At 40.4% G+C, this 21,992-nt stretch overlaps 2 protein-coding genes across 8 annotated transcripts in view; one reads left to right on the top strand and one right to left on the bottom strand.

Moving 5' to 3' along the window:
- cadpsb (Ca2+-dependent activator protein for secretion b) overlaps nt 1–6,583 on the top strand; it is a 68,278-nt gene extending 61,695 nt beyond the window's left edge. For all 7 annotated transcript variants that reach the window (XM_088310051.1, XM_088310045.1, XM_088310044.1 and 4 more), the window contains 2 exons: nt 5,091–5,195; nt 5,286–6,583. In XM_088310051.1, the coding sequence (XP_088166177.1) occupies nt 5,091–5,195; nt 5,286–5,462 (282 nt within the window). In that variant the 3' untranslated portion in view covers nt 5,463–6,583. The remainder of the gene's footprint in view (nt 1–5,090; nt 5,196–5,285) is intronic.
- A 671-nt stretch (nt 6,584–7,254) lies between these two features.
- ca16b (carbonic anhydrase XVI b) overlaps nt 7,255–21,992 on the bottom strand; it is a 103,820-nt gene continuing 89,082 nt past the window's right edge. Inside the window, exons 15-29 of the mRNA XM_088308704.1 lie at nt 21,015–21,106; nt 17,647–17,743; nt 17,425–17,507; nt 17,214–17,348; nt 15,848–15,982; nt 15,597–15,769; nt 15,359–15,494; nt 14,456–14,602; nt 13,132–13,225; nt 12,714–12,790; nt 12,474–12,602; nt 11,584–11,730; nt 11,342–11,484; nt 10,884–11,019; nt 7,255–9,104 (exon numbers count right to left, since the gene is read on the bottom strand). Of these exons, the coding sequence (XP_088164830.1) occupies nt 8,964–9,104; nt 10,884–11,019; nt 11,342–11,484; nt 11,584–11,730; nt 12,474–12,602; nt 12,714–12,790; nt 13,132–13,225; nt 14,456–14,602; nt 15,359–15,494; nt 15,597–15,769; nt 15,848–15,982; nt 17,214–17,348; nt 17,425–17,507; nt 17,647–17,743; nt 21,015–21,106 (1,865 nt within the window). The 3' untranslated portion in view covers nt 7,255–8,963. The remainder of the gene's footprint in view (nt 9,105–10,883; nt 11,020–11,341; nt 11,485–11,583; nt 11,731–12,473; nt 12,603–12,713; nt 12,791–13,131; nt 13,226–14,455; nt 14,603–15,358; nt 15,495–15,596; nt 15,770–15,847; nt 15,983–17,213; nt 17,349–17,424; nt 17,508–17,646; nt 17,744–21,014; nt 21,107–21,992) is intronic.

Raw genomic sequence — 21,992 nt, forward strand, 5'->3', positions numbered from 1 at the left:
GGGATACATTGACAGCAATGTGTCCTCCATGTGTGGTTTCGACGACACATAATGCCGTGTTGTGTGTGCTTTCACGTCATTGCGAAACTATCTGTCGCGGCGTGGCGGCCTTGGCGAGGAAGTGAGTTGGGTTGACACGCAGAAGTTTCGTGCAGGAGCCGCGCGCCAGATGAATCTTTGTTTGTTTGTGTTTGATTGCCGTATGTTTGTTTTTCTTTTCTTTTCTTTTTCTGGAGTGGATCTGCTTTTGTGTGCGAGGCTCGCGTTGGGCTCCTCCCCTTTTCTGTGTCCTCACTTCCTCCCGGTGTCCTCTGTGTGGCCCCCAAGCGAGTCATGTTCAACTTTCTCTGGTGACTTCTCAAAGTTTTTAAGTGACTTTCGGATGTCAGTTATTTTGTTGCTTTTCTTTTCGCTTCTCATCGGAATGCTTTTCCATCCATCAACTTTTGCATGCCCGTCAAAGCCATCCTTCGATGTTGCGCTGGCTCTACTCGATCTCTCTTATTTCAACCCTTTTGGTCTCTTCTTATTAACACCATTCCTGCTGCCTCTTCTTGCAGAAAAAAAAAAAAACTCCTGCAGTGGCTTTATTTACGGGATGTAAATCTATTTTCTTTATGCTATTTTTTTGCAGCAGTTCCAACCGTGCAAGCAATGGCGTGTATTGCTTTTTTATGAGAGCGCTACAAAAACAATTGCCAAAATAGATGCCATTTGAAAAATAAATGAATCAAAAGGCTGACAAGTGTATTCCGGAGAAACAGGGGGCGCTGTATTCACGGGGTCCAATATAGCTAATATATATAATAACACAGTAATAAGAAATACCGGATATTGCATATGTGGCGTGAAAATATATATATTTTTTAAATCATACACTTAATAGAATTCTAGAAATTTGTGGTTGATTTTCATAAAAAAAAAATGCAGTATATTTTTAACATTTTCTACACATTGTCATGTTTTTAATAAAATCTTGGTTGAACAGTGTTTAGAGTGAAATGAAATTTCTGAAACTGTCATGAAAAAAATAATAACTAATTATTTATATATTTTTTTGTAATTGAAAAAAAGTCCAGAAAATCCCTTTCAAGGCACCAGGATGCTCCTCATTCTCAATTTTGGCCGTACTTGCTGTCATCAGTCCACTGAGTGACTTTAGACTCCCGCTGCAGTGTGCGCTTGCTAGTTGTTTAGGCGCCTTAATAAAAACCTGACAACTAGTCGACAAAGTGCTCGATGAGATACGCAGCCAGGCCAGCATTTGAAATATGCGAATGATGATAGCGGCAAAGAGAACGACCGGTTAGCACATCCGCCTCACAGTACCGAGGTGCAGCATTTGAGTCCGGCTCCGGCTCCGGCCTTCCTGTGTGGAGTTTGTATGTTCTCCCTGTGCCTACGTGGGTTTTCTCCGGGTGCTCCGGCTTCCTCCCAAAAACATGCATGGTAGGTTAATTGCACACACCAAATAGTTGGTGTGATTCTGTGTGTGAATGGTTGTTCATCTACGTGTGCCCTGCGATTGGCTGGCAACTAGTTCAGAGTGTCCCCCGCCTACTGCCCAAAGACAGCTGGGATAGGCTCCAGCATGCCCGCGACCCTTGTGAGGAAAAGCCGTACGGATAATGGATGGACTTTATTGAAAGAAATTTAGTATCTTTTACTCTGTAGCACGTCATGTTACATTGAGTATTGCTTTCTCTTCAAATACCACCATTTAAAAAAAAAAAAAAACAACCAATAGAAAACATCAACTTTACTGTGTGTGTTGTGGGAACAACTACAATGTCATGGTAAAAGTAATTCGAGCTAAATTTATTTCAACGTGGGTGAAAAGGAGGAAAGGAGTTTATTCATTGAAGTTGACCGATGGCTCCTACCCAAGTGGTCATAATATTTAAAAAAAAATCTTTAAAATAAATTCTTGTCAGCAAGATTTCACACGTTACGCGTGCAGGCGGAACTGCTGTAAAAATATATCCGGGTCACGTCAATACAGCCACTGAACAAAGTGGCACTTATCTCTCGTGTTGCGTTGTTTTCTCACATTATGTTGGTTGGCATGTTTTTTTTGGAGTCAAATAATCTTCCTGTGTACATCTTCTAGCATGACCCTCTTCCTCAGACTTGTGCCTCATTTTTGCACACATACTACCGTAGAGCAGTCTCTTCCTCAGCACGCACACACCCACCAGGTCTGCATGCACTGCACGCTCGACTCGACTGTCAAGTGGACAGGCATCTGCATAAACCCGGAACCCCCCCCGCCCCCCGACAACCCTCCTTGAGTCCAAAAACCCTCCATCCATTCACCTTAGTAAATCCAGGTGAAAGCCGACCAGCGGACACGACGAGCCCTTTTCATTTGGACCCCATGAAAGCTTTCAAAGTTCTTCTTTCAAAGGTCTGATTTCAAGTCGCTGAGAGTGCTGTTCTCTTGTAGCCTTAAATGCAAACCGAGTGTGGGACAAAGCAGAGAGAAGGTACACGACAATAGCACTGCTTCAACCACGCCTGCGCACCATTTACTCACTCTCATTCCTACTTTCTTTTTGCCAGAAAAAGCTCACCTTACAGTTGTTTTACCTCCAAACTCCGAGGGCACATTTGCACGATAACTGACGCAGCGTTTATGTGGCGCAATCAGCACATTCCCCTTATTGCCGCCCCGTGCCGCCCGGACGCTTAATTTGCAGTTTTTTGTGCACATGTCCATCTTCAGCGTCTGGCAAATGAATCCACCACTTTGTACGATTAATTCTTAAATACCTCCCCGAGTCAGGAATGCCAAGTAAGCATCCTTTTTTAATTCAGCTAAAGGCCCGATTTGCTTATTATGACGATGACTGCGCGCTCCTCAGCGGGCGAGGGTGGAACGATTTATCGTTTTGGGACTGAAATTGTGATCACGGACAATGCGTTTTCAAGATCGTCAAAGCTACGTTTTTTTTTTGTTTTTTTTTAAGTGCTCTTGTGCCCCACGCTCACGAAGCAGGTCACACTAACCAGCGTCGTACTGATTAAAAGAAAAAGCTTTAGTCCTGGAAGTGATTTCTTTCCAGGCTGCTTGAATGCTCGGTGCTAAGCTAGCTTGCGCCGCAGCAACACAAACTTTTTTTTTTTCTCATCCCATCTGAGGTGTGCTCCAAAATATTTAGGCAGCCATTTTAGATAACACAAGTCCTTTTATCCTTTCATATTAAACCAATTCAAAGGTTTTTACAATTTTAAAATGATCTCATTTATCCAAGACAGGTTTTTAATGTTAGTTATTAAAAAAAAATAAAATTGTTACACTAGTATTTATTAGAATTATTGTGCACACACACAAAGTCCTTTCAATAATAGTTGTATGAAGTTCATTTGAATTTCATTTGCAATTCTACTTCCCATTTTCCACCTTATATTAAATAAAGATTCAATAGATAAATTGAGGGGTCATTCTCAGTCAAAATTTGCTTCATACCAGTAAACATTTTTTGGGGGGGTCATTGAAGTTCATATGAACCAACATGGAATTTCAGGTTTGGCCTCTGCATCAGTAAAGTTGAAAGTTGTTTCGCTGAGTTGTTTCACTCGTGATTCAAATTTTGAACAACAGCAAAACTCACGGCCAACGGTCGGCTCAGTTACGTTACGTTGGATCGATGCGCGTTGTGAGTTGGCGTGCCTCAATCACCGAAATACGAAGGGGCTGAGGAGCAATATCGAGCGAGAAAGTTGCCTTCCAGCATCTCTGGAACGACTCGTTGAGATGTGCTCCAGGCAAAATGCGCTCATACATAAAAATATGATGTGAATTTCAGTGTTTATGGGCCATAAAAACACTCAATGAAGTTGTTGCGCATAATAAAAGGCGAGCAAAGTGCTTCTTGTTGCAGCTGTTGGGACCAATTGGAGTTCCCGTGAAAACAATCCTCCGCTACATTATAATAAGATAGTAATCCGCTTTTGTTTGTGGGATGGCACACTAACAGAAGATGAGGTCAAAGCTAAATTATGTTTATGCTAAATTGTTTATTTATTTTTGTATTTAGATTTAGGGATTATTGGGGTAATTCTGTCCCTTAAAAAATTCTTAATTATCCCAACTTTTCTTTCTTTTTTTGGGGTGATGAGTTAATTGCAATACTACACATTTATTCTCATTTTACTTGTAAATTAAGATTTTTTTAATTCATGAAATTATGACTAATCATACAATTTAAAAAATGGAACACGAAACCTCTACTTTTTATTATAGGTATATTTTTAGATTTTACATTTTATATCAGAGCCTTAGTTTTTGTTTTCCTGAAAACATGGTTTTATTCTTTTAATACTTCAACCCTTTTTTTTAATGAATCAAAACATTTTTCTTTTCAATTAGTTTATATTGTATTTCAAACATTCTCATAATAGTTCTTCCTTATGCTTACAAATAGGAATTTATTCCTTTAAAATTATTCATTTTATTTTCTTGTACATACGCAACTTTAACCTTATAACGTTCTCGTACATTCTCGTATTAATGTGTAATTTTTTCCGAGCTACAGCTTTATTCTTTTTCTCATAGAATGGTGACTTTTTACTTTGGAGATTCCAACTTTGTCGTTGTAATAATATTTAGATATTCTTAAATCTTTGATCAAGTATAATTGGTGTAATAGGGGTATATATATATATATATATATATATATATATATATATATATATATATATATAAACCTTTTGGTCATATATTTAGTATAACATTAAAACTTTAATCTTAGTCTTAGACTTATAGTGCCCTCCTTCTTATTTGTGCACTTAATTATACAACTTTGTTTTCTGCTAACATTGGGACTTTGTACTCTCATAATAGATAACACATTATAACTCTTGTAAAATCACGGCTTTATTAATATTCTTACTTTTTGTGGCTTAGTTTCATCTTGTGATAGTCCTACATGATTGTCACAAATTGCACTTTTTCACACAGAAATTTGATTGAATCCTTCCCAGTGTGACTAAGATTCCACATCAGTGTTGTTTTTTTCCTGGCGTCTTGCGCATGTGTGCGATGCGTGTGTGTCCTTGCTGGAGAGTGTTGTATTTATGTCTTTCAGCAATGGTACACTGCCACCATGAACCTGCTGGGCACCTGGCTGACCGAGCGCATGGACCAACAGCTGCACGTCTACCAGCTCAAGATCCTCATTAGGATCACCAAGGTGACTCGGAAGACGTCACCACTTGATCATTGTGTGCTGTCGTTTGTCTTATACTGACCTTTGCCTTTCACGGCCCCCCCCCCCCGGCAGAAAAAATACCGTGACTTCCGCCTGCAGGGCGTCCTGGACTCGACCCTGAACAGCAAGATGTACGACACGGTGCGCAACAGGCTGACATTGGAGGAGGCCACGGCCTCGGTGAGGGAAGGAGGCATGCAGGGCATCTCCATGAAGGACAGCGACGAAGAGGACGAGGAGGACGACTAGAGGCCACGCACCGCACCCCGTCCCTGCCCTCTTAATCACACTTTTGACTTTAGCCTGGTTAACCGATGCATGTACCAACTCAGATAGCCACACTAGGACCTCTTTGTCAGCTCGAAATGCCTATGAAGGAAGTATAAACTAATAATAATAATGAAAAAAAAATATAGTGCTTATACAGAGGAAACACGATAAAAATAAAAAAATAACCATTGATTGGCAGTTTAGCTGTGTCATCATAAAGATAGCACCAATTCATTCATTTCTAAATTAATTTTTATGTGTTACTAAGCAATATGGAGAAGCATTTGTTTGAGTGAGATTAAATAGTGTGTGTCCCCCCCCACCCCCGTCCAATGCAAACTACGTACGTATATGGCGCTTCTTTGTCGTACTCTCCATTCATTCATGGTACATTGTCGTGACGATGAGTGTGTATGTGTGTGTGTGTGTGTGTGGAGCCTTTGTTTGTCTGTTTTCAAGTGAACGCCAACTGCTTCGGGAGTGAAAAGACCCCACTGTGTTTTGTTGACGGCTCGTCTTAGACACGCTTTGACCTTCGACCTTCAGCCTCAGCACGAGGGGATTCTAGAGATGCAATACTCTCCATTCTCGCTCGCTCCATTTTGATAACTCGGGAGATTCTATTTTTATTTCCACATTCAACGAGGAAAAAAAAACAAACTACGATGTCTTGAAAACAGGTTCTATTTTAAGTGAGTTGCACTTTTACAGAGAAAAGAGCAAACATGATTTTATTTTTTTTTTTTTTTATGAATGACAAAATAAAGTTGGTCTGTCTTTGTTGTGTAACTGTGGAATGAGATGTCTGGCTTGGGTCTCACTGTTGTTCTGTATATATGATATAAATATATATATAAATATAAAATGCTGTACATTGCATTCTGAGCCATCGCTGCATGCCTGTGGGTTCCGACTCTTCCCAAACACTTTTTTTTCCCCCCCTCGCTCTCTCTCTATCTCTCTCTCTCTCCAATTTTTTCTGTGTCATTTAGCTGGTGGATTCATTCTTGCTTTTTCTTTTTTTTTTTGCCTTCTGAACGCCAACAGTTGTAATATGCAAGAGCTGTGGCCTCCGAATAAAAAATATTGTACATGTGTCAGCGACGCCTGCTCATTTCATACATGGACTAGGGAGAAATGAGAGCAGATGGATGGAAGATGGATGATTGATTGATTGATGGAAAGTTGACTGAGTAAATGGATAAATATATGAGGAGAAATTTTTCAGGTGTAACCCAATTCGATTGTGGCTAAGGAAGTACAGAGGATATAAAATCTACTCACTTGTGAAATGTCAGGTTTTCATGATTATTTAAAAAAAAACAGACCTTTTAAACCTTAATGTGACCAATACAACAAAAGGAGAAATACAAATAATTGAGATGATAATGTGGCACAAAATTAACCACTCACGTTCAAAACTAAAAAATAGGAGTCTGCACACACCGGCCAACATTCAAAGTGCACCGTACTAATCTTGGAAGACCATCAATGCTTACCGGGATGTATGGTGATGAGCAGTGTTCGTACCAAATACATATCAGAAAATGTCATATTTTCCCACGTGCGTGGGTGATTTTATGACACGATGCAACTTCTAGTGGTAGAAAATGGATGGATGGATGACGATGAAACGCCGTATCTGCCCAAACATGAAGGTGTATTTTTTTTTTTTTTATTATTAATTTGATAGAAGTTACAGCAGTCTTCAAAATAGAATCCAATTCAGCGAAATAAAAATAAACACAATGAGAATGAATGAAGTGCAGAGTAACTGTTGTATGGTTAAGTTTTATCAATGTTCTGAGTCCACCCAACAAAATATTTTTTTCAGAGAAAAGTCCGGAAAATTAACATGCATGAAACAAAAGCACATCTCTGGTGAAATAAATTAGTTTGCAAAATGCTTACGATACATAAAATTTCAATTAACACGATGACAAATGTGTATAAACAAAGACCTGTTTTTCTGAGGCATATTACATTTCGGCGGCATCCGTCACGAGAAACTCATACCTTGAAATAGCGTAAACTGTTATCTGTAGTCGCCCATCCTTAGTAAAACTATTGTTAAAAGTGCTCTTTTGGTGAATAAAAAGCCAGAAAGAAGCTAAAGCGTGGACCATTTAATGTTTCATATATTTAAGAAGGCTGAGTCACAGTAGACGAGGTGAACCAACAATAGTGATCAACAGAACAAAAAAGTGCCAAAGTGAAGTCATTATCCATCAACACAAATTAAGAACGAACAAACCATCCGTTAAGACATTCAATCGATGAGAAAATAAAAAAATAAAAAAAGAAAGAAAGCTGAGCGAGGTGATGGATAAAGAGTGCTCAATGTCTTCATCAGTCTAAAAATGGGTAAAAGTTGTGAGACAGAAGAGGAGGTCCTTTAAAGAAAGAAGAATATAGCCACCGTTGAGGTTACCTGTTGACCGAAGTGGCAAAAAAAGGTTTTATTTCCACTGGAGACAAAACACAATTCACAGGGAAGTAGTTTAAAAAAACAAACAAAAAAAACAATCTCTTAAATGGCTAATTTGAGCGCTGACCTCAAACCAGCAAAAAGTACAACAGCTTCACAATCCTCATGCATTTCTTAACAACCTTTTATTTTGTATATTCATCTGCATATAGTCGAGGAAATGTATCTGCACTTTGACAATTGAAACTTTTTATTAGATTTTTTTTTTTTTGTTAGTTTTTGGCTGATCAGCGTCCCTTTGTTGAAATGTTTCACAATAATAACATTTGGCAAAGCTGTGCGAACATGATCCAAACCCACAGCACTAAAACAGCCAGTCCACAAATAGGCAAAGAGTGATTGGCTATTAAGGATATAATATATAGAGATATATATTACAAAACAGTATAACAATATAAATCCCTGTAAAAAGCAAGAAATGTTCACATTGGATGCCGTGACGAGCAAAAGAAGCCATTTTGTTTTGTCTACATGACCTATTGACGAGGATGGGGAAGTGGTCATGTGACCAGCAGCCTCAGAGTTTGCTGACAAACAGGATGCAGAACAGGACGTCGGGATGTCCAATGGAAGCGGGTTGCCTCGGTCCACGTCACCCGTCTTCATGCGTCGCTTTGACATTCCAGCGGTGCGCTCGGTCCGAGTTGAACGCACGACGTCCTTGAGTGGAGTTAGGCAGTAACACTGATAGTTGAGTGCAAAGTGGACAAGAGCTGCTTGATTTCTTTTTTTTCTTTTCCTTCCTTCCGTCCTTCCTCACGTTAACGGGACGCAAACACTCAGCAGGATTTGAAGACAAGAAATTATTAAAAATAAAAAAAATAAAAGAAGAAGAAGGGGCGGTGGGGGCAAAAACATAAATATCCCAAAATGTTTGTCAGTATAAAAAAGTAATATTAAGTTGTTTTTTTTTATTATTTAATCAATAGTCTGGCAAAAAAAAGGCCTCTCAGGGGGAGAAGAAGAAGTTCTTGTACAAATGAAGTGCCTCTTCAAACGAGCGACTCCATGCTCTCGGCAGGGTCGCACTGGTCCGCCATCACTGCCACCCCGTTAATGTCCGTGTGCATGGGGCCGCACTCTCCGCTAGCCGCCAGGCTCAGCATGGCTTTGTAAAGGTACTGGTACTGATCCTGCAACAAGCAAACGCACACACAACACATGAAACAGGACTTGACGCAAACATTCACTAAATACCCTGAAAACAATCTGACAAAAGGTGCTAATATTTCAGCAAATGTACAGCAAAATGTGTTATGAATACAAACCGATCCCTTAGAAAAAATGCTCAACTATACAGTTCACAGCTGGCATCTCAGCTAAAAACATCTCTGGTCCCTAAAATGGATTAATTGCTCTCTTAATATGCGTTCTGATGAGTCCAGCGGGTAAATTGAACTCCGGGATCAATTTGGATATGGATCACTCACAGTGGATTCTTTAATAGTAACTACCATACAGTTAAGTCATATAGTACCATACAAACTAGGAATTTATACTTTTCGCTCAAGTATAGTAAAGTACAGCCCAAACAATATACATATAAATACTGCAGTCTAGTATTGTATTGAATAGAATTGTATTAAAGTGTTGCGTAATAGTTGTACAGGAGGATGAAGTCAATTATATTTTAATACTGCACAAATCAACATTTGATTGCCCTCTGGTGGACAAAACGTGCACTTGACATTAAGGAGCAGCAATTAAATGCAGCCATTAAAAATAAACATACACACAAAGGCTTTCTCTACTGGCCTAACATAATTTACTTGCATTACATCTTACGCCAAAACATTTCTACCTTCTACTTTTGGCCACAATGTGATGCAGGATTGTACTTTAGGTAAGACATTTTCAAGTAAAAAGAAAAACTTTTCCCATAGATAGAAGCGGAAGTTTTATCCAACAAGAACTCTTTTGCTCTCCTCAACCCAAATTCACTTTGACGCCCAAACAGCACTCAGAGAGTGTGCGTGTGTGTGTGGAGAGAGAGAGCGTGCTTCTCTCCCATTCATATCTGAACTCAACCTTTGTTATAAAGCAATCGCAGCTTGTGCTTGAACTGTTTCCATCTGTACTGACTGACGCACTGAGCTGTGGCACTCCTTTTTTGGGGCACTTACACATTTGAACAACGCTGAGTTTCCCAATGGTCAAAATGAAGCAGTGTGTGCTCAGAGTGTATTTCCTAACGATTAGGAGATTTTGGGTGGGAGCTCTACTGCTCGTGGTGTACCGTTTTTCTTCTTCATGACACATTTTTTGACTGGCAGTGTGCATTATCCAGTTATGTGAAGAAAGAAAAACAGTCTGGCTCCACAGTAAGGCTTCTGTATACATTTTGTGAGTGTTTTAATCTATAGTGTTCTTTTTAGGGTTGAAACAACATAATAGAGGCTAATTGACGACCACCCCGAACAATATGCTGCTATCAGTTCAAATTCGTTTTACAACCTTAATCTTAAAATAAACGGCCTACAGATTAATTGATTTGGAAAAAAGCCAACTGAAGTTTGTATGTACATGCTGCGAATACGCTTCTAACTTCTGCTTACAACCCAGGCTAAACGTTGCAACTCCCCAAATTCATCTCTGTGGAGATGCACCTTTTCAATCTGCTTTCTTGAGACTGATTCCTTTTTAGATGTGTTTTTAGCACCATCTTGTGGCATTGTGGAGCATTGTAGAAAGAGCAGAAAAAACAAATAGGTGAGTTTTTTTTCCCACCAAATTATGGAGAGGAGGTTTAAAAAAAAAAAAAAAAAAATGAGGTGAATTCACAATCAGCCAACTGCAAATGTGCGCGTGATTACTGTAGCAAATGACATCAAAACTTGATTAGCTTCACTAAACCGTCAGTTGAACTCATTAAGATCATTAAAAGTATTATTACAATTTCACGCTCCACTTACAATATCGGTGAAGACTCCCGGCCTCATGAGGTTGATCATCTTGGCCACCTGATAGATGTCGACGACGCCTTCGTTTTCCAGCTGCTGCGACAGCGTGGTGAGAGCGCAAAGCATCCCCGCTGACACGGCGCCGTACCTGCGAGGAGGCGGAACAATCAATCACACGCAGCTGCAGGAGACATATTCACTTGGGAGGAAGGTGATGTTTGAAATGGTGCCGAAAGAAGCACGCTTGTATGAAGTACCTGGAAGCCAGACTTAAGTTAAAGTACAAGGAAAGAAAGTAACCTTGGTCGAAGTAAGTCATCTTGTAAAATATTACTTTAAGTATCTAACATTTTCTATACTCGAGTATTAAAATATTGAAATAAAATTCATGTAAGTACTGCAAGTAAGCATATTATTATCGTGAACATTCTAGTTCAGTCGGTCGCATTCCAAACTGTCGACGAACTTACTCATCGTGCACGATTGTGGGTCCGTCTCGCGTCATGGCCTCCTCCTTGATGACCCTGATGAGCTCGAAGGCGCTGCTGAGGGGAGCGTCCGGGTTGGGCCACTTGGGGCACTGGAAGTGTCTCACCTCCAGAACGTAGTCGTCCTGACGCGCACGCGACCGAAGGAGAAGTTACGCGCACGCCGGGGTGGGCAGCGGCGCATCATAAGAGAGCGTTTAAAAGCAGATGAAAAATGCGGGTACCTGCGTGGCTTCCAGGATGAAGTCGTGGATGATGATCTGCTCCTCATTGGAGAGGCACAGTCTGTCCTTACTTATGAGTGTGACGGTGAAGGCAATGCAGTTCATGGCCTCTTCGCGACTCGGCCAGTAAACAAACTCATCCTCAGCCTGCACAGAAGGCAGAAAAAAAAAGATACAGAAAACTTTTTGATTGGTGGGCCAGTATGGGTTCTAAAATTTGACAGAGCAGATGGACGGAACCTTTTGGGAACCTCACCTCATTGGAGAAAAAAAAATTACATTTAATTTTAAATGAAAATAAACAAAAGCATTACAACAAAATATCTGTTTGACACACCAGAGTATTTAGAAAATAAAACATGAACAAGGTTTAATCATTAAATTTTTTTCAAGGTTGGCGGGCCGGATTAAAACGTTTAATGGGCCGCACATGGACCCCGGGCCCTATTTTTTATTTTATAAATCCCTTTATTGTCATTGTACTCAAGTGTGCAACGAGATTAGAGAGCTCCCCTCTCCAGCTGGTCTAAATTGCCCAAAAATGTGACTATATTTTTATTTTCGTTGAGTCTATTATGACTGCGGCATGGATGGATGGCTATTTCTGATGTCCTCATTACCATTTTCCTTTTCCTTGTCTTATCAGAGCAAGAAAATATGCAGTGGGAAAATATTTTAAAAATTAATTTTGAAAGCAATGCTGTTATCTTTGGTAGATTAGTTAAAAGACCTCCCATAAAAATATCATTAGCCTCTCCTGCGACTCCCTGAACAATATTCTATTTGTTTAATATTGTTTTACAGACACGAGATTCCCATTTAGACTTTATTACAATGTCCCTGCAAAACAAGCGAGGAGGATGTGTTCGTTATGTTCCCGGGTTGCTTACCAGGCTCTGGTTGTCAGGCAACATGACAATAATTTGTGCATTATGGTCCCAAATCATCCGCCAAAAGTCAGTGGTGGTGTGGGGCAAAGGATGCTGGGTCACGATGAACTCATTACTCCTGTAGTAACCCTGAGGAGACAAAAAGAGCCAGCTTTTTAAAGCTCACACGAGCGCGGCGTGCTTTTGGACTGCCGATGTACAAATGGCATGGGCGGGGCTGAAGAGGCTGTGAGGCAGTACCATTATGTAGGACGCATTAATGTAATCGGTTCCTTTCATGCCAGGCAGAGTGGTGAGACCCACCCTCGCTCGCTCGGCTGTTGAGGCAGAAACACACACTTGAGTCAGACGCCGGACCACTATAATCACACTGGCTGATAGCGCACACGTTCATTACCATTCTTCACTGTTGCTATAGCAACAACAACCTCCATTTTCCCCTGGCCGGGCGCCATGAATGCATTGAGTGATTAACTTATGGGATTATGGAAAATAGATTCTAATTTTGGATGAAGAATTGTCTTTAAATAATGTACAGGCTGGATGCGAGAGCGGCTAGATGAAGAAATGCTGCAGCATTTATGCGAGACGGTTATTATTTATTATTTTACTGGTTTCATGAACAAACAAGCAGCGGAAGAACAGACGAGACACTCACATGGAACCACGGAGGAGTTGCGGTTCTTCTCCTTGTTGCAGTCTTTGTGAGCACTGAAACACTCCACAAAGCGAGTGTTGCATTGAGTCAGCAGCTGGTGACAGAGAAGGGAAAAAGTCAATCACATGGTGTTAAAATCAATCAAGCACACTGGCTGTGAAAACCACACTGGCCCTTTTTAATTAGTACAATAGACACACTCCCTAAGGAGTAAGTGCAGCAACAGACAAAAATAGAGGACACCTGTATGCACAGCGCAGCCTCGGTCAAAACAATCCATTATGGGATGCTGCTTAACCTCTGAGTCAATGGAATTTGGAAAAAAAAGTAATTGTTTTTTTTTGTTTGTAATTTGTTGCGACCATAAAAACTTTAATTGAAAAGGTTGCATCCATGTCAGACGCCTGAGGTCGTCTGCGACACACCAATTGCGTGTTCCCCAGAAGCACAGCCAACCAAAGTGAGGCAGTCGCTGAAATCTGCTCAAACTGTCTGCTCATTTCAATCAGGGCTGAAAAGAATTTTTGGTTTACTGTCGCATTCTCGTGAATCTATGATTTATTCTCTTGTTTTATTTCCCATTTGTACTCAATTACTGAACTGATCGAGACTGATGTTTGCTTTTAATCATTAGTATCTATAATTTGGGATTATTTTAGTAAGCTTTTTGCAATGTCTTGATACTGTTTCTCTTCCTGCAATGTTTTAAGGCACTTTGAATTATCTTGTACATGAAATGTGCGATACAAATAAACATCACTTGCCTCTCTAATGGTCTGAACTTTGGCACTTTTTTACAATGGTTAAAAATTACATTTGCAGAAAAATAAAACAGACTCAGTTAGCAATTTTAGGCTTGCTTGCAGGTGGTTTTTGGCAGATTTTGGAGCATATCAACAGCTACTGGATTCAAAATTATATATTTGATTTTCCCAAGACACCACAAGATGGCGCCACAGTCCTCTCTAATAGGAAACTAATACAGTAATGAATGTTAAACTATGAGGCATTTCAACCAAGATGAGCTTTTTTAAGCCACGCAGTTTAGCCACAGTTAAAGGGAAGACGTCAGGAAAGAACTATTTTCATTATTTTTTTACAAAAATATCTTGAGCGTATCACCCACTGTAATCAACTCTCAGTTATTCATTTTTACACGGCAGGGGTTGGTCTCTACTCCCCCCTCCCGCCTATAAAATGGGATTACTGCTGTTCCCGTACACGGTTTTAACAAGCTTCCGATCAAGAGACCGCCTCCTTTCTAAAAGGATGGCGATGATGTCATTAGGCATCGCGTGACAAGACCGCAAGGTTGTCAACTCACCCTGAACTGCTTCTCCAGACGATTGCGGCCGGCCGAGTTGGGTGTGAGGATGCTGTTGACGTAGCTGTGCAGCTGCCAGGCGGGCACCTCCGTCTCTCTGCTGAAAATGGCCTCCATCAGAGCATCGTGAATGAACACATACTGCTCCTAAAGGACAGCAGCAATGCGAACACATGAAAAAGAAAATTGAGTTGAGCAAAATGTTCAAATACATGACGAGCATAGAAAATCAGTGATACCGCAAGAGTTTTTAGAAAATGTTCCACAAAAAAGAAAAATCTCCATCAGGCTAGAATATTTGATCTGACTTGATGGTGGCGCAGGTCAGACTGGTTGGCAGCAAAACATCAGCTTCACCTCAAATCACAACTTGATGCTACACCAAAGGTGAAATTGAGGTTAAAGTATGCACGGGTTTACTAAATTGCACAGCAGAAGATTAGAAATACACGCCTACTCTGATGAGTCTGCTTTTGGCTGACATTTCGACAGTGGTGTCACAATTTTAGTCTTCATCCTGCCTTGCATCAACATCTAAGTATGCTGTTTTGGATGAAAATGTGTGGGGGGGATAATTTATGAAAACCCTTTAGGCCACTTATTAGCAAATGAGGCCGCCGTGTCAAAAAGGCTCTAATAATTATTTTAAACCGACTTCTCAAACAAACTTGACAGAGTTGCGTACTTTTAAATAACACGAACATCCAATCTAATATTCTTCTCTACAAAGCAGGCGAAAATGCAAAATAAGAAAATCATCCCTCCACTCGCGTAAGAAAAAAAAAAAAAAAAAAGAATTGACTCAGCTCAAAGTGTGATCTCAGTAAGTACGAAAGCTTTCTCTCCTTAAGTATTTTAAACCATGGGTGACCTTTGACATCTGGAGGTTTGCTGGGGTCTTACCTCAGTCTGGACCAGGTAGTTGCGCTGTGTGCGAATATGTTTAAGAAAGTCCAGGATGCTGACTGTGCTTTTGTCCTTGATTTGTTGCAGCATGCTGTCAATGACAATGTACGTTCCTGTGCGCCCAACCCCTGCACTGAGGCCAGCACAAAGCAATATGAGCACGCCGGTAGGCCCGTCAGCACATTTCCAGCGTCTAACGGTCATAATTAATGTTCATTTAAGTAATGGATTGTACCTGCAGTGCACCAGGACCGGGCCCATGTCTGCAGTGCGGGCCGCTGATGAGCGGTTGATGAAGGTGAGGACGGGGAGGGTGTACTCTGGCACGCCCATGTCAGGCCACTGAGTGTAGTGGTACTGGATGACGATGCGCTCGTTTAGCTTCCCCTTTGGGTTCCCCTTCTGACCCTAAAAAAAGCAAACGCATCTTAGCGTATTGTATCGTCCATCAGATTATTAACGATACGCTTTTATTTATTTATTGACCTTTTTCACTTTTGTGTTCCGTATGAGAAAACGGCGAAGGGTGTAGCAGGCGTGCACTTTGGTGCTTTTCAGCGTCACAACGATGTTTCCGTACTGTTCGCTGTTCTCGGTTGGCCAGTACTGGTCACATTTCCTCTGTAAAACACAGCAATTGATACTTGATGTTGGCTATAATAAATAAATTGGCGACAAAGAGGTCATACACTGCAAGAACTGATTTAAAAAAAAAAAGTTGAAAATAATATTTTACTAATTTCCGACATATCTGAAAGAAGTGAACAATTATGCTTTCTTAAAACGCAAAAACATTGAACTTGCCTAATATAGTGCCTAATAAATTAGTGTATTCATGCAACATCTTATTTTAAGATAAGCCTACTGTACTCATAACCTGTAATAAAAATTTCACAACAAGTACGGATTTCTTTTAAGATTTTTAACTGAACTTTACCGCAGCTGTAATAGAGTGCTGTCTTCATAAATATTACACAAAAAAACCACAAAACCTGATCCCAAATTAACTTCACTTCAACAAGGACCCTTGGTATTAGGATGCCCCAACATAGAGCCAAAGCAAAGCAAGCGTATTTTGCAGGAATATAAACTGCTACTTTTTTCATAGATTTTGAACCATACGGCGAATACAACGGTGCGGCTTTTCTGCGGATTTTTCTTTCACCGGAAGGGGCGCTCTATCGTTCAGAAAATAGGCTAAATAAATCTCGTGTTTTTTTTCTCTTGGGTCTGTTCGGTTGTAATTTGCAAAGTTGCTGTCGTGTTAAAAGGCACTGTTTTAACAATCTGTTTATGTCCCTTTATGTGCATTCACAGTACAAAATCATTCTGTACATGCAGGAAACAACAATTTTTTTTAACATAGAAAACTGCGGCTTATAGTCGTGTGTGGCTTGTATATCTTATTTATTTATTTATTTTTATTATTATTTATTTATTTTATTTTTTTTGCTGCGGCTTACACGGGTGCGCCTTATAGTCCTGACAATACAGTATATTGATTTGACCTGAACACAAAAACAACAGAGGATACTCTAAAAATATATTTGAAAAGATTATTTCACGAATGCTGAACTGCGAATAGATGTGGGTTCATTGCAGTTCCGTTTCTGGGTGTCTTTCTACCCGTCCTTGATCCGATTTATTTCTACCAATGCCAAGGAAGGTTTAAAACTGCTTTCCAATCTTTAATTTGAATCAACTATAGAAAAAAAAACAGACACAAATAGATAGAGAAATAATAGAAATAAATATCTTGGAAGACTAAGAACAAGCTTGAGGTATTAAATGTTGGTTTGATTTTTGCTTTTGCAGTGCGATGGTTTTAACGACGCGCGAGTTGGTGGCTTACCCGTCCTTTCTCCACGAGGTTTGTAATCATGACAATGATTCCGGTGTTCTGCTCCCACACCATCCTCCAGAAGTCTTCAAAGGTGGACTTCAGTGGACCCTGGGCGGCGATGTACGCTCTGGGCCGGTTATATCCCTGACACAAGTCAAATGATTCATAACTAAGGCGATTCTGAGAAGACATCGGCGAAACATGAAGCGTTTGAACTCACGTCCACATAATTGGCATTGATGTAATCGGAATGTTTGGCGTCTTTACCAGCCAGTGCTCGTAATTTCACCCGGCTGTGGTCATCTTTTAGGGGGGGAAAAAAAGAAATCATCGATATATTTGAGCAAATTATTGTTAAAGGGAGGAAAAGTAGGTTAGGAAAACATAAGAGGATTCCTTCGCAGTAGACATCATCTCTAATCTCATTTCACAGCAGACTCACAAGCCACAATGTTGATGTATCTGTTTTTGTGCTTGTTGTCAGGATGATTGGAGTGTTCCGCAGTGATTTTCAGGTCGGCTGTGGAGCGTTGGACCTCCTGGGGAGGGAGAGCGAGAAAAACAAAACAAAATAAAAATGGGATTCAATCATTTTCTATTAATATTAAACTAAATGGTATGATTTAATTGATTGAATAATGCATGTTGGTGTTACAACTGGTCATTAATAGGAACATTTGCGTTTGCTATTGATTGAAATACCCAGCTAATTATTTTTAAATGCATGAGGAAACAGGAGACGGGCAAATATGAGCATGTCATTATATGAAAGCATCCAGGCTGTCTAGCAGCGAAACAAAACGCTCCAAATGTATCTGGATTGATGTGTGCATTTTGCCATTCGAGGAAGCTCACACTATTCACTTTCACTTTCATTTTCAACGAACATCAGCTCAAAATGGTCTCGCAGTGAACTTCACTCACTTCCAGGGTACTTTCTGTTTCAATTGCTAACTAGTTGGGCCTTTATTGATAGTGCTCTCTGCTGGCTGCTGCAAAGTACGAAAAGCCATCACGCCTCCACAGGTTCGAGACATACACAACATAAAGTCACTGATAAGAAAATAATAATAATAAAAAAAAAAAACATCGCAAGCCCCTGAATCTTTCCTGCGTTTAAGGGAGAAAGTGCAAAGTTTAAAAAAAATAAATAAATCAAGCAGCGATTTGGTTCATGCCACAGCTATTGATGCTTCAACTCAAACAACCTCCTTTCCCGCCTTCTCCTTCGCCGTGTTGTATTTACATGACAAATGAGCGTATGAGCCTGACGCCAAACGAACCAATTAAAGAGCACATTCAGGAGCGAGGCTCTCGTCTTGTTTCTTAACCTGCTTTCACCCTAATTAACTCGGCGTCTGCCTGTGTGTCTTTCTCCCAAATATCTATCCAAAAAGAGCAAAGTTGAAGTTGAACATGCTGAATAGTCTTGTTTCACTCCAACGAAAAAAAAATGGTGGTGGTTTATGGCAATGTTCGGTTCAAGCTGAATGCGCTGATGCATTAAAGCTTGTTTCAGTTTATCGGAGCTGCATTGAAAGCTCCACCCAGACTTTTTGGTAAATTTGTTGAAAACAAACGGCATCAGCAAATTCAGAAAAAAAAAAAATTGAAAAGATAATCATTTCATTTCTTGGATGATTGTGTTTGACCGTTTTCTTGTCACCTCACATAATGAACTGTTGGAGGTCAATGTGAAGTTTTGTTCCGGTGCTTATTGAGTGTTTCCATACTCATGATTTTTAACACAGCGGACAGGCACAGATCATGTGATCAAATAGCATTTACAGTCATAGAACATTCTGAAGTTACATGTCCTTGAAGTTATTCACTTTCATTTTCGGAAAAATTGTCAAAAGTGTTATATTTTAAATGGCCGCATCTTCTGCATGAAGCTGCTGTTAATTAAAATTCATGAAATATTTATTTTCAAACCGCATCGCCCTCGTTTATAGGGTTGCCATATGTCAGTCTTTTCACTCCCACAAGAGCGTGACTTTAGAAGAATGTGACATATGCTCACCAAAAGAAAAACATACAGTTAGTTAAATTATAGCAACAACAAGCTACATATTTCATTTTATTATATGAACAAAAGCTATATCATAAACCATGATCATAAACGTCACACACAGCTTTCTTTTGTGGCTCTCTTTCACATCAAGAAGTTGATGTGCACTTCCTCAGAGAGCTGCGGGATTTTTTTATCGTCACATCTGTGATGTATACGCGATAGAATGATTAACTCTTTCGTACTCGACAATCTCCCAGCCAACACAATTGAATGGCACGCTGTATTAGTAGGCAAGGTGCTACTCGTGCTTCGATGTCACTTCCCGGTCTGCAGCTGAAAAGGATTTTGCCCAACATGGCGCTACCTAACGAATAATTATTCTGTTGATTTCTTATTCCACGAATGCAATATTAATCAAAGTTTTGTGTTTTCTTAGTGCTGGCACATACAATGTGTGGTAGTCTTGCTTTAAAAATTGAGGGCTTTAGCTCCCCTTTAATAATTGTCCTTTGTATGAGGAATTTGCACCCTCTTGTGGAGCTGCTCTCTGTAAGAAAGAAGAATGGTGGCGCACAGCTTGCCAGGACGTGCACGTCTTACAGAATGCGAGTCCCAAAGCTGACACCGAATCATGCACAATTCAATTCTTTACGACAAACTGATTCCAGTAAGTCAGTAACTGTCATTCCACGCCATCCTCGACAAAAATGAGCACAGTGGCCACTAAACAGAATGCTAACCTTAACATATAACTATGACAACCACGCGGAAATTGATCAAGAACTACATTAACGAAAAACATGTAAGTAACACCGTTTACAAAAATGCAGGGAGGCTCAGCATGCCTAGCAGCATTTTGTAAATGGGTAGCCACACATGTGTTAGATCAGGGGTGTCAAACTCATTTTTGTGGACGGGCCACATCGTAGTTGTGGTTTCCCCTCAGAGGGCCGGTATGACTGTAAACCCATATAAATTGATTGGAAAGGCAGTTTTGAAATCAGAAGCTAGTAAGTAATTGTTCAACAATTTTTCAATTCATTTTAAAAGGGGAGGGTTGGTAACAAATAAATGGCAATATCTCATATCTCAGTGTTGTTAAAAGTGAAGAAAATATGCTAGAAACAGGAAGTTGATGCAGATGATTTGCCCTTTGCGGGCCACATAAAATGAGGTTGCGGGCCAGATCTGGCCCCCGGGCCTTGAGTTTGACACATGTGTGTTAGATTGTTAAGGTTGCGTCAGCAATCACTTATGTTGTGTGGAGGTGATTTATGAAACAAGGGAAAGATTTAATGATCAGAAAGAAAAGAAAACTAAGAGGGGTAACAAAGTCACAATCTTTGGAATAAGGTTCCCTTATGTTTGTTGTCCAAGCTGGGCAGTCCTACGGCCAGACACCCATTTTTGGCCCCGGCCCACAAATTGGCCCTAACATGTGTGATGAACCGACTCGCGAAATGGGAAAATGACGAAAATGGCCTCAGAACGCGTCAAAAGCACCACCACCAACTGTTTGTGTCTGAAGAAACATGAGACAGCAATGCACGTTCAAGCGTGCCTGTATTGGCTTACTTTGACATCACAGGACAGGTTTTGGGGGACGACATTTTTTTATGAATAAGGCCGGAGCGACGAGGTACCGAGATCGCGGCCAGAGGGTGTTTTAAAATATATTTTGTACATTGGAAGAATTGTGCTGTGGGAGTGGGGGGGGGGGGGGGGGGTGTCGGGTGGGGGTGTTTAAAGTGGGGCAGCCACTGAATGTACAGTACAGCATCAGCATCTGAGTTTACCTCAAACTCCTCAGAAAAGCCTTGAAGATTGTTCTTGTAGAGTTCCATGATGTGTTTGACAAACTGCTTGACAGGAATGGCCTCCATGTCATCTACAGGGAGCGTAAAATACAGTAAGAAAAACGAATTAGTTAAATTAACTCGCAAAAAAAAAAAAACCCACACCATTTAAAGTCCCTGTAAAGTGAAAATAAAAATGTTCTGGAAATCTGACACACCATCAAAAAGAGTTGTCGTTAACAAGTCTGGCAAATTGCATTGAATAAAAAAAACGAGATCAGCCTTCAAAATGCAAAATCAAAACGCTCTCTAAGATTTCAGATGCTGTGGGCGGAGTTGGAGGCTTGCATTGCATCCCATAGAGATTCAAATGAGCCTTGCAGCAAAAATGAACCAACTCTAAACTGTGCAGCAGATGAACTGTTGTGAAAAGGCGTTGAAGTATTTATATACTGGGGGAAGGCCGACTCATCCCAGAAAGTGCGTCACTGGGCTTTATTTTAGCCACACCTCAAAAATCCCGACAGCTGAAATGGTGATATCGACTTTAATGCTGTGTCTCTGCAAATCTGTACCACATAGTTCTCAGACATTGCGCATTTTTTCACCAATTATCCTCAAACATATATAATGCATTTGGAAAAAAAGGTCTTTAAGGTTTTCTTTAAATATAATGATGATTGAAAACAACCAAGAGTTAAAAAAAAAACTAAAACTGAAGAACTGCTATAACTGGTGTCACAAATCTCGGTTATTTTGAGCATTTATGGTGGGAGCATCTGCCTCGGAGGAGTCCTATCATCTGGAGGTCACACACGAGGGATCTTTGATAAGGTTGGTGGAGCAGCCACACGGGAACAATAGAGCCCAGGCCCCAGCTGTCAGGGCTTTTGATGCTGGCTAATGTTTAAACGAACACATCATTGCACCTGGGACCGAAAGGGGCCAACCTGGTCACATAGTAAAAGGGGATTCTTC

This window comes from Idiotropiscis lumnitzeri, chromosome 11, assembly GCF_059441095.1.
Source record: "Idiotropiscis lumnitzeri isolate Australia: NSW breed Sydney's pygmy pipehorse chromosome 11, RoL_Ilum_1.0, whole genome shotgun sequence".
NCBI classification, from domain to species: domain Eukaryota; kingdom Metazoa; phylum Chordata; class Actinopteri; order Syngnathiformes; family Syngnathidae; genus Idiotropiscis; species Idiotropiscis lumnitzeri.